Source organism: Toxotes jaculatrix, chromosome 12 (genome assembly GCF_017976425.1).
Source record: "Toxotes jaculatrix isolate fToxJac2 chromosome 12, fToxJac2.pri, whole genome shotgun sequence".
In the NCBI taxonomy this organism is placed as follows: Eukaryota; Metazoa; Chordata; class Actinopteri; family Toxotidae; genus Toxotes; species Toxotes jaculatrix.
The window spans coordinates 15469706-15481825 of NC_054405.1; the positions used below are offsets into that span (position 1 = coordinate 15469706).

At 38.7% G+C, this 12120-nt stretch overlaps 1 protein-coding gene and 1 long non-coding RNA gene across 2 annotated transcripts; one reads left to right on the forward strand and one right to left on the reverse strand.

Annotated features, from left to right (window-relative positions):
* Positions 1-542: 542 nt before the first annotated feature.
* Positions 543-7664, forward strand: sar1b (secretion associated, Ras related GTPase 1B). The gene is made up of 7 exons (XM_041051289.1): positions 543-700; positions 3170-3245; positions 4635-4754; positions 5030-5095; positions 5218-5321; positions 5537-5668; positions 5979-7664. The coding sequence occupies exons 2-7, from the start codon at positions 3188-3190 to the stop codon at positions 6093-6095; spliced, it is 597 nt and encodes a 198-aa protein (XP_040907223.1). The 5' UTR covers positions 543-700; positions 3170-3187; the 3' UTR covers positions 6096-7664.
* On the reverse strand, positions 7635-10716 carry LOC121190499. Its single transcript, XR_005894995.1, has 2 exons — positions 10246-10716; positions 7635-9959 (listed from the first exon to the last, which is right to left on the reverse strand). It is a non-coding gene; the product is annotated as an uncharacterized LOC121190499 (long non-coding RNA).
* Positions 10717-12120: the final 1404 nt, after the last annotated feature.

The following is a 12120-nucleotide window of genomic DNA, read 5'->3' on the forward strand; positions in this document are numbered from 1 at the left end:
TTGGGATCACCCAGCAGGATCAACGTAAAAATCGTCGGGCATGCGCAGTGTTTACACGTGGCATTTCCTCCTGTGTTCAGGATTTTTTAAGCGTACTAGGAACAAGAGGAAAGAATTTATTTACCTGTTTCATTCTGAATTTATGCACAACCACCGTTTTTAATGCATTTGCTAATTTAGATAGTTATATCAGAATAGGAACGCTAATGTCTATCTAGAGATCAAACGATGACCAAAGAAAAGGTCACCCATAAAAGAAGTGAGATTTAAGTGCCTAGCTATATAGTTTTCACGACTTTACGAGTGAGAAAGAAAATACTATAAACTAGCAAGCCGGGGGCAATCGTTTCTGTGGTATTGATTGATCTTTAAACCAGTCAAATGTATAGTAACAAAATATTGTAAGGCCAAAAGCAGTGAAATATGTTTATGGAAACTTAAAAATAAGGAGAATTCTAGACCACCGGTGTATTTCAGTTCCCGTGCCGGAAAGATGACTGTGAAACATAAACAGGAAGCGGCTGGGCAGAGTTTTGGGGAGTTGTTGGACAGCCATTGCAGTGTCGTGGCTCAGTAACAACACACGAAATAGGAGAGGAAGACCTGGCATCTCGCAGGCTCTCTTTTTTTTGACCGGGAGGCTAATTTACATGAGTATAAGAGCGAACACACTCGTTAAATTAATCTACGCCTAAAACGGGTAAGGTTTTAAATACATTTTCTCCCCGATGCCCAGAAAAGAGTCTTATGTGAGCGGTCGGCATCTCGGCTAGCAAATTATCCCGGCTGCTAACGATGCTGCGTTAGCATTGCTAACATCAAGTTGGCTAACTCGCTTTTATCAAAGATCCTCTAGCTGGATACATATAATGGCTGCTAGCTGAGCAGCCGTTATATGTATTTTAACATCCACATTCATTGCTAGAAGGAAAATATTCGCACTATCTCACGTCTCTGTTGTTAGTACGTCGGTATTTCTCTAGCTAACTCTTAATTAGCTAACGGAGCCAGTAACCCCTCGATGCAACGTCGCCTCTCAGAGAATATGACACGTAGCTAGTGGCTTCCTGCTAGCCAGTCTGTTAGCCGGCCTCACCCAAGTGTTATAACATTAAACTTAACGCTGTATGTCAAACTCTGATTTAATTTGTTGTTATTCTGATATTTAGACTTTTTCAGTTTTAGTTGCCAACGCGGAGATCAATCACCCATGTAACGTTAGCCGTTAAGGTACAGGGTAAAGGTTAGCTAACATTGCTGCTACGATGATAGTGGTTGTGATAACTGGACTGCTTTGACAGCCAAGTCAGACTGCACCTAGTGTCTTTACTGTACTATAGATTCACAGTTGAAAATGCGCCTTACATTAAAATTTGTGAGCTAAAACACATTTCTAAACTAGCGCTCTTACATAACTAACATTTTCACAACACAAGAATTAGTTCAGAAGGTGCTTAGTAATAACTGTAAACTGTCAACACGCGTAGCTTGGGGATTTTTGAGCAAGTACTCTTAACTTGAAACAATGGTCGTTAACCCATTTGATAGATGGATAGATGGCTTGGATATGAGTAATTTTTGTAACATTCTCGGATTCCAGCTTCTCAAATGAGAGTTTGCTGTTTTTCTTGGTTTTACATTTTTATGATATTATATTGAAAATTTTTTGGTTGGGCATATAATGACACTGATTTGTGTGTGAGGATATTTTCATGTAAAGACATTTAGACATGTAAAGATCATGTTGTTTGTGGTTGTTGTCAGTTACTGTCAAACTGTTTCATATTCACAGCTGCATCACGCCACACATGGGAGCATCAGACTATAATGCCAGCCCAACAATGTCATAGCAGCCAGTGGGGGCGGAAGTGGCAGCATATGGGCCTGGAGTGTAGCAGCAGCTGACGTGTAGTTCAGCTGTATTTGCGTGGTCTTGACCTTTGGCTACCTTATACTTTAGCCCTGGAGTTGTTTGCACATTACGTAACCAGGGATAGAGGTTGGCACCAGCGTACCTTGTTCTGATGTCTCTGCAACTGTCACAGAGAAAATGAGATGAATTTGGAAAAGTGTGGGTGCGTGCATTTGCACGCCTGTGTCTTCAGTGGATCAAACATCACGGTTTCATGGGAGAAAAAACATTGATGTAACCCAAAGTTTATCCTGTGGCTATAGAGAAAGGAACTTTTTTTCTGCCCCCTTTTCTCAGATTTTCATGAACATGACATTCGCTGAAGCGTTTGTTCACATGACTTAAAAGAGGGAAAAAGAAGTCTGTGTGAACTAGAATGACAAGTTAACAAAACAAGAGCTTTTCATATTCAGAAATAACAAGTTGTTGCATGTAGCATGTCAACGAACTGTTGATTTCACTCAGTTACAGCATGCTCTATGAAATACAGTTACAGCATGAAATACAGTCTGGCTAGCCTGTTTCAAAAGGCTAAGATTAGGCTTCTTTTCCATGTCTGTTGCAGATGGCTTGTCTTGAACAAAACACTCATGATGCCTGCTGAAGGGCTGTCAGATGTTATGTGATCAGTGCTCTGAATCTTCTGTCCTCCTGTCCAAAGACTCCAACTGGAACAAGCTAATCATTGGCTGTAAAAAGCCAGTCATTGTTCTTATCACCAGTTTCTAATAGCTGCCTGATATGTTTAGGCAGGCTTCATATTCATAGAGCTTAGGGCCATCACATTAATGAGGACTGTGGTGATGGGTGCTGATTGGTTCTTATTGATCTTACCATCTGTTTCCTGTTGTGTGATACTTTTAGTTGTGTTCTATTCATTTGTTGCTGTTTTCAGGTACTTTTCCGTGTAAGCTCTGGGCTTGTAAACCATATAAATATTAAGCCATAATATAGTCCAACAATGTTCCCCTTAAAGAAAAAAATCTTTCTAGAACTGAATATAGTGAATATATTAAAAATACCATTGTTCACGAGAACAGAGGCACTGTATAATGTCACTGACAACCTGCATAAAATGTAACAAGTTATTATTAAATATACCAGCATTAGACAACTTGTAAGTTAATTTTGCTCACTCTCTTTATGATAATGATGCATGTTACAGCTACAATAACATGACCCAGTTCTTGTTTTGCTCCCTCTGTTTGTTTTCATGCCTTCTTATCTCTGTTTTTTTCCCCATTTGTTATTTTTCAGGATTCAACAACTCCGGATATGTCATTCCTATTCGATTGGATTTATAGCGGTTTCAATAGCGTACTACAGTTTTTAGGTGAGTACTGGTGATGAGACACACTAACTTACTTTAAGCAGTAATTCAGTATTGAAGGCCTTAAAATATTACCGGAAACAGTTTTGACGAAGAAGAAGAAATTTAAGTGTTACAACTACTGGTCTGTGTTACACCTCAGTCTCCAGGTGAAAAGCAGGGCTAAGACTGTTGTGCACAATAGTGGCCTTTGTTCCTAGAAACCCATTCCGGTTGTGGGAGAAACTGATAGGAAGAAGCAGAGTTTCTCTAAAAGTGTTTGGTTTACTTTATGCCTGCAGACATATATCTGAAACACAAATACCCTGATGGTTCAGCAGGTACCACTCTATAACAGGAACTCTACAAATTTAAAATAAATCGAAAAATATTTTCAGCACAGTTGCCTACTCAGCCAAAGACAGACAAATAGCAGTTTACTTCACAATCAAAGACACCGTACGGCTGTCTTCACACTGATCGGTTACTAATGCTCTCCATGTGGTAAGAAATGATTGAATCACCACTGCTCCTTTAAGTGCTTTTGTGTAGCTTGAATGGGTTTTTATATCTCTTGGTTAGAGCACTAACACAAGCTGCCTTATGGGTTTGGTTCCTATTGGGGCAACACATGCTACTTCTGTTCCTGTAAAGTGGCACAGCTAAAAGCATTCACCAAATGGCATATGTCATGGAATGTGCATAAAGGAAATGTCTCTCAGAAACATGACATGATTTTTCACCCCAGATTTTTAAATTTGCCTGTGTTAAAAGTGTCCATTTCGGATCTGGTGGAAAATCTTGTTATGTGTACCAGCTGCTCTACTCCCCAGCGTGTGCTGTTCTAGTTTCTCTGTCAGAGCTGCTCCTGCAAAGCAGTTGTTCCTGTTCTCCCAGTCAGACAGGTCGCATAGAGCTGTGAGTGAGAAACGATGACATCTATTTGAGCTGACTCAGTCAGAAATTTCACAAATCCACTGGGTATCTCTACGCTGAGTCAGAGAGTGGTAAACTCAAAGCTATGTAATCTTGTAAACAAAGATGAGGAGGGAGTGACCTTAGTTTCACCTTGTGTATTCAGGTAGTCGGTATGCCCATCTGTTTTCTTTCTGTTTCCCTATAAAGCACTAAGGTGGTTTTATTGTGAAGAATATTGAGTTTTATCAGAGCGACTGAATGCCATTCCTCCATAGAAAAACAAATCAATCTCTACTTTTTACAACTCCACACAGTAGTGAAGAGTGTGGCTTAACTTAAATAAGGGTAGCTTCATTTTGTTCCATTTAACGTTCATAATGTGAAGTAGAGATTAGAGAGTGGCAAAATCGGTATGTGGACTACAGCCACTGTTTTCATCATGCATCAAGGACACTATTTATATGTGTGAACTGAATGTTTCTGGCTTTGTTTCAGGACTGTACAAGAAATCCGGCAAGTTAGTATTTCTTGGCCTGGACAATGCTGGCAAAACGACGCTACTGCACATGCTCAAAGATGACAGATTGGGACAGCATGTGCCAACTTTACATCCAAGTGAGTTGGTGCTACCTTGTCTCTCTCTCTCTCACATGCACATCCACACATGCTCGCTTAGTAATGTACTCATGCAAAAAAAATATCAGGTTGATTATTCACATTTTTGTTATCCATTTTTAAACGAACATTTTCAAATTGTCCTGTTGAATGGGCATTTTGTTGACATATTTGTTCACACTTTACATGTGCTAATACACTAAATTATTGTGTGTCAGTGACTCTTGAGGTGTCAGATTTTTCAGATTTGTTCACGATCATTTTCTTTCCTCCAGCCTCTGAAGAGTTGACGATCGCTGGCATGACTTTCACCACCTTTGACCTTGGAGGCCACGCACAAGGTGTGTGTGGTTTATATACTAATGTATTAGAAGATCTGATACCACTTTACAATATGCCACTCTAGTACACAGAGCAGCCTATACAACTCTCATGTTTTTGTGTTTGTGTGTTGTTCACACAGCCCGCAGAGTGTGGAAAAACTACCTCCCTGCTATTAATGGCATTGTCTTCCTTGTGGATTGTGCGGACCACGCGAGATTGGCCGAATCAAAAGCAGAACTTGATGTAAGTACCTGCTACCTACTTTTATACCATCGCAACATAGAGCAGTGCTTTTTATAGAACCCCCCTAAAATTGAATGCACGGTATTTTAGCTGTACAGTCCTGATGCAGTGTTCAAACAGCCTTTTTACGTAAAAAATTGTAATAAAAACTGTTTAATGTTGTGCATAAAGCAAAAAATACTAATACCTTTCTAACCTATTAATTCCTCTCTCAGGCATTAATGACAGATGAGACTATCGGAAATGTGCCTATCCTGATCCTGGGCAACAAGATCGACAGATCAGAGGCCATCAGTGAGGAGAAGCTGAGAGAACTTTTTGGATTGTACGGACAGACGACAGGCAAGGTAAGTAGACCCAACAGTTTTTTCAAGCACATTATACGCTGCTTTAGACATCTTATCATACAATTTATAAGCCAAACAAATGCAAAGAAAAATATCACATCACGTCATTACCAGAGACTAGACCAGAAAAATTACTGCATGAAGATCCAAAGGTAGACTACAGGAAGATGAGTTTTCACCCCAATACACTGACACTGAAAAGTTACTCAGTTATGGTCTCAAAACAGACTCAAGTCCCTGCAGATAAATCCCAGATAAATCTAATTTTAAAAAGTGGATTTAGTGTAACCTTTTCCCACCTTTCTAACAGGGTAACATTCCCATGAAGGAGCTGAACACAAGACCACTGGAGGTGTTCATGTGCAGTGTGTTGAAGAGGCAGGGCTACGGTGAGGGCTTCCGCTGGCTCTCCCAGTACATCGACTAAAGAAGCCAAGCAGCCATAACATACCAACATCACCACCACCATCGGGGGGGGGGGGCTAAACCCAACCACTCAAGATGCCCGCCGTTGCCACCAGTACCATCATACTCAGCCCCATGTTTGGTTAAACAAGTCTGCCTCCACCTCCAGAGAAACCAGTACAACTTGATCCCAATAGACTTTTATTGGTCGAACATTTGGTTCCGCACTTACAGCATACATTCATACCTGTACTCGCACACACACACTCATTTCCATCTCTCTTTCTTTTTCTAAGAGAGTAACATAGCATTGGTTCTACAGCAAAGGGTGTTCAAATTCAAACGGATGAATCTTTTCTATATTGTGTCTGTCGTATGCTGCCCTCTCTCCCTCCCTTCCATCTGTTGAGTGTGATGATAGATGCGTTATAACTGTAAATCTGTACATGTATCAGAATCCCTGGCGCCTCTTCAACCTCTTCATCTCATTCTGAGCAATGACAGAGAGCAACATAGTTGTACACATTGCAGTACACTTTTTTAACAGTAAAGACATTCATTCAACATTGTATTTAATCACTGCGTTTTGGTTTGTCCTGATTTTTCTTTTTCTATACATGATTAAAAAAAAATAAAATGTGTGGCCACGTATACAGTCCTCACTATAGATGTGTGGCTGTTTCACCCATTTATTAAAATGGACCAGTGCATTTATCTTAGTGATCCATTTCTTTAGGTTACTTGGAATTTAAAATAATGTTCCAGACTTCTGTCTTGTGGGCACAGTAGCATTGAATGGATTTAAGTCAACTAGGCTCCCTTTTTTAAAGAGAAGCGAGGGGTGGTAGTAAAGCAATGGAAGGAGAATTTTAATAGAAAATAATACCGGCAATAACCCCAGCGAGGTTTGATGAAATCGTGTAGATAGCACAATGGTCAGTTGATGCAAAGAAAACTATTTAAGTAAATGAAACTTTTGAATGAATAGCTTGATAACATGCAGTAAGCGATGAAGGGAGGAATAAACAGATGGTTGTAACATCTTGTAGTCATCGATATTAATAGTTCATCCTACAGATGTATTTTGCAGCGCAGACCTTTTTACAGGGTGAATCTAGTGACCAAGCGTAGATAACAGAGGACACAATCCCATAGTGGGAACAGGTAGATAGGCCTAAGACACCTCTAAGAAAGGGACCATGTATATATGAAATGTACACGAACATCGTACATGGATTTTGTATTTATAAGTGGTATCCTTTGATCTATGTGCATTACCAGAAACTATTATGCATGCCTTGTTCTTTTGATTTTTAATGACCATTATTCCAGAGGGTACAACAGGAGGGATGAAAATGCCAAAATTTACAATGAGAGCTGATTGTCATGTTTTTTGTTTTTTTTGTTTTTTTGTTTAACGGAAACAATGGAATTGCGCGTAATACACACTTTTTCTGTCCTCGTCCCTTTGTGTCTCTTTCATTCCCTCATGACTATGTGATGAGCTGTTCCAACAAGGGTGGGACTTGCTGTTGTTTGCATCATAAAAATGTAATAAATGTTTGCAATGATTAACAGGCTTTAACAATGATCCACAATGCATACTGTTTTTTTTTTTTTTGTCATTCTTTGATCAGATCAGTGATGAACGAAGTACTCAGTTATTTTGCTTAAGTAAAATTATCATTATGGCAGCATCAGACATACTCCACTACAAGTCCTTCATTCAAAATACCACTTAAAGTACTCATTACGAAGAAAACTTGCCCTTGTGACTGGTATATTATTATACATGGCATTATTAGATTGTTGATATTGATTGCAGCAAGTAATGCTTGTAGTTGGTCAAGATGGAGCTAGTTTTAGTTTAGTCCATTGATTTTCTAGTTAGGCATCAGACCCCCTCCAATGGGTCAAAAAAATATGAGTCAGTGAGGCTGTTAATGGGGTACAAAAAAGATACAATTTTTGCCTTAAATATGAATTAACATTTTGAACAATTCATAATCTTACTCTTTATCCCCTTTAGGCTTCAAATGTTTATTTAAATACAACCCTTTGAGAAGTTTATAGGGGAGATCACTTTGCTAACAACTGCTAACAACTTATGAAACATGACAAACAAATGCATTATATTTAAAAAGCTCACTATATGTTTTGTGTAAAATGTAAAACATTGTTCTGAAAAGTAATCAGTAACTACAGCTGTCAAAAAATGTAGTGCAGTAAAAAGTTCAATATTCTGTTCTCCAAAATTTAGTGGAACAGAAAAAAGTCAACTTGACCTGACAGTTGTAGTTGAAAATACCTACAGCAGACAGTTTGTATTTGGAGGATGGTGAAATAGCAATCTATATACAGTTAACTCAGGTTAAGTAAAAAGAATACTCGCTTCATTTCCTTTAACTTCAATGCAAGCACTTTACTATCATGCCACTAGGTGGCGAACATGACATTAATACATATATTTTTAGGAGTGCTGTACAATTTATCTTCACTCCTTACACGGAGGATAGTGAATCATACTTATTATAAATGGCACCAGGGGACTTCTTTAGAAGAGAAGAACAGCACCGCTGAGAAGCTAAAATTGGCTTTTTATCCTTTCAGTTTCACATAAAGTACAGGTGTACCACTGATAACACCATTGGCTTTTATCCCAATAATTTATTCATCATGTCAGCAATTTTTCAAAGCATCCCAAGTTTTCTCTTTTTAGATTAAGTTCCAGGAAGCCACTTGTTTGATTTTAGTGTTCCACAAAAATCCCTCACAGACTTTACACCAATGTTTTACTGGTTTACTGCAGTAATGCAATAAAACAGTCATACTGTTTATTGGTCAATTGGTGCCACTTTTTGTCTTCAAGGTTTCCTTTTCTTACAGTAACAAAACTGGCGAATGCTACAATAATGGACAGCCACTAGTAATTCTTGAATGCTGGAGGTTCCTTGAATGCACCACAAGGATAGAATTTGAATACTGTCACTTTTCCCAGCTGTAGTTGGGAAGGCTTATATACTGTAAACCTGTGTCTTAAAATAAAGGCAGTAAGACGTACACCGCAGTGGACTGCCTCTCAAGCAAAGTTAAAGTCTCTGCAAGTTGATTTTCACACAGTATTTGAAAGATAATAAATTAGTCTAAAAACTATGATAAGCTATGAAAAATAATCAATAAAAGTCAATAATGTACAATAATGTACATAATTTATAAATGATTGGATAAATTCACATTCTCTAATCCACGTAAAACCCTTCAGTTCTCTTTTATATCAGTGAGAACTGAAGATTTATGTGGATGACCTATAGACATACAGAGTCTATAGGTCATCCACATAGTCAAAGTCTTTCTCAGGCACATTACAGCACTCTCCAGTCACAATATCAGCCATGCAGACTCCCACAGCGATCAGCGGGGAGAAGATAGCCAGGACAACAGCCAGCAGCAGATGCCCACACACCCCACAGTGATGCTTCTTTCTCTGAGCTGCCCCTGCATCCTCTCCCCTGTTTTCTTTTTTCTCCAGGGTTGCACTCACAGTGGGGACCAGGGCTTTGGGTTTGGGCTGAGGTCTGAGACATTGGCAGTGGGCCTCAGAACTGGTTTGTGGCCCCTGTAGCCGCCCTGGCTGAAGCACAGTCTGGATAGACTCATCACTCTCACTGTGACAGTGGGTAATGTGTTTGTTCTGTTGGCTCAATGGGTCTGAGGAGTTTGTGGACTTCTGAGTGCCCAGACTTGGACCTTCTTGCCCTGGATGATGTGCTAAGGGGTAGCTTGGGCCAGCTAGCTGAGCACAGGACAGGTTTTCTACTTCCAGCACAAGTGGAGACTGACAAGGCATGATGCAGCAGTATGAGAGGAGGAATCTCAGCTAGTTGGACTGTTACGATAGAAAAGATGGACATAAGAATGGTTAAAATGTCACTGTTAATATGGTATTGCAAGAAAAATTAGAGCAAATTAGACTGAAAAGCATCAAACAAAAAACAACTGAACTAATAACAACATCAACATGAAGGTATTTACAAAACAGTGTTCCAGATACAAGGACAGTTATCACCTATGTTAAGACTATGATAATACAAAGGAATAAAAAAATGAATAAATTGCAGTAGTATTAGAAGCAGTATTTAAGGTAGTAGTGTTTTAGTGGTCAGATGCCTTACCTCAGTGTGTGTGTCTGAGTGTGCGTGAAGTCTTGTGTCAGCTCTGCAAAGGAAACTGATACGGCTTGTCATCCCTCACAGCAATTTAAGGATATGAGGCACCAGAGGAGGTGGCTTCTCATTACTGGTGACTTTGCTTCTATCTCTGTATCAATCAGCATTCAAGACACACCTAAATCAAGTAACAACAATACACAGGAATTTAACAAGAAGGGCCTGGACATCTACGGTAAATGGTCCGTACAAAAGAAAAGAAAGAAGAAAATCCAATCTGATAATTTAAAAAGAAATACACTACATCCTCTTCCTGAATTTTAGAATAGCAGATGCTGGATAACTCAGAAATTTAACCGCATTTACTTGTGAATTTATATGTTAATTGTCATTTGGTCAGAGTATGTGAGGTGATTTTCCAATGGTGTAATTATATCTTTATATGTACAGCCCATTTTGCAGTTGGAGCTCTAAGGTGTGGATTATGAAATTCTGGCTGGGAAGGTTGTTATGATAAAAACATGAGTTAAAGTTGCTAAAACACCTAACAGTATTTGCTCAAGTACAACAGTGTTTGAAGTGCTCATATGATTATTCAGCTGATTTAACTGCTGATGGTACCACTCTTACACATCACAACCAAATAAATTTTCACTATAAATAAGAGAGACCAAACTCTATCATCAGTCTGCAGATATCAAAAGAGTCTTTGACAAAAGTTTCACTCTGAGATGCCAAGCACTGTCAGACTCAAACATAATGTGATGGATGATAAGATACAGACCGTCATGGGTTTTTCCGAAGCTAAAAACATGTTTACTTTGCCTCATTTTCATAAAGGTCTGTTATTTCCTGTACAACACACAGCTTCCGACTGCTAAAAGTGGTGATGATCCGGTCACAAACATAGACAGACACACACACAATTGGAAAAAAAAATGTCTTCAAAAATTCCATGGACAAAAAAAAAAAAAAGATTGTAGTGATTAAAAAAAGTGGCAGCATGACTTGGTGGCCTAACAACATTTTCCAGCAACAGCTTCCGTTTTCACTGGGTTTTCACGGTTTGAATTTTGATCCACCTACAAGCAACAGAGAGGAGCAAAAGAAATAATTATTCAATATGTCACATGTTCTTCATGTGGAGGTCAGAGGAGAGGGTTTGTGGCTGTAAGGAACTGAAAACAGCATACTAAACCATACTTAAACACTACAGAAGAAAAATAACTGCATTCACCTGAAGCAACCCTCAGCTTTAATTTTTTCTTTGTATTAGTATAGTGGCAATGTAGTGAGTATCTAGAAAAAAACACGTTCCTAGAAATCTGAGCTAGTGGAAATCCACATCAATACCTTTATTTACAGTGCTTGAACTTGACACGAAGAATTTTCCCCCTGAGAGCTGAAGCCCTCACACTCCTGAGGCACTTTGAATTTATAGACTGAATGTTGCAAGTGCAGCTATATTCAGTTGAAGTAATTCTTATAAATCAGAATGTATGATTTGAAAAAAAAAGAAAAAGATTCTGATATGAAGTGAAAAATTCAGTCTAATGACGTTTTAGCATATTAGCTTCACGAGCCCTTTGCTCAGAATAATTATGTTCACTTTATCAAAACGCTTAGTGCAGGGTTAATGATTTAAGAATATTGAACACCAGATACTATACACTCTTATTCATACAAGAAGGACGTTGTCACAGATTTTTATTATAGGTTTAAGACAAATGTTTTATATTTCATCTATTTTTTCCCTAATCATATGTGCAAGGAATAAAGAAGTAAAAGTAGATGTTTATCATCATTGCTTCCAGTGGATGTCAGTGTCCTTCATTCTAATCAGCACTGAAAGCTTAGTTCACCTTATTTTGAAACTACAAT

Bases quoted from the DNA above. Each gene is read 5' to 3' on its own strand.
- sar1b (XM_041051289.1), top strand. From the start codon at position 3,188: ATGTCATTCCTATTCGATTGGATTTATAGCGGTTTCAATAGCGTACTA. The intron at 5,322-5,536 runs GTAAGTACCTGC...TTCCTCTCTCAG, and splicing joins AATCAAAAGCAGAACTTGAT to GCATTAATGACAGATGAGAC. The intron at 5,669-5,978 runs GTAAGTAGACCC...CCTTTCTAACAG, and splicing joins ACGGACAGACGACAGGCAAG to GGTAACATTCCCATGAAGGA.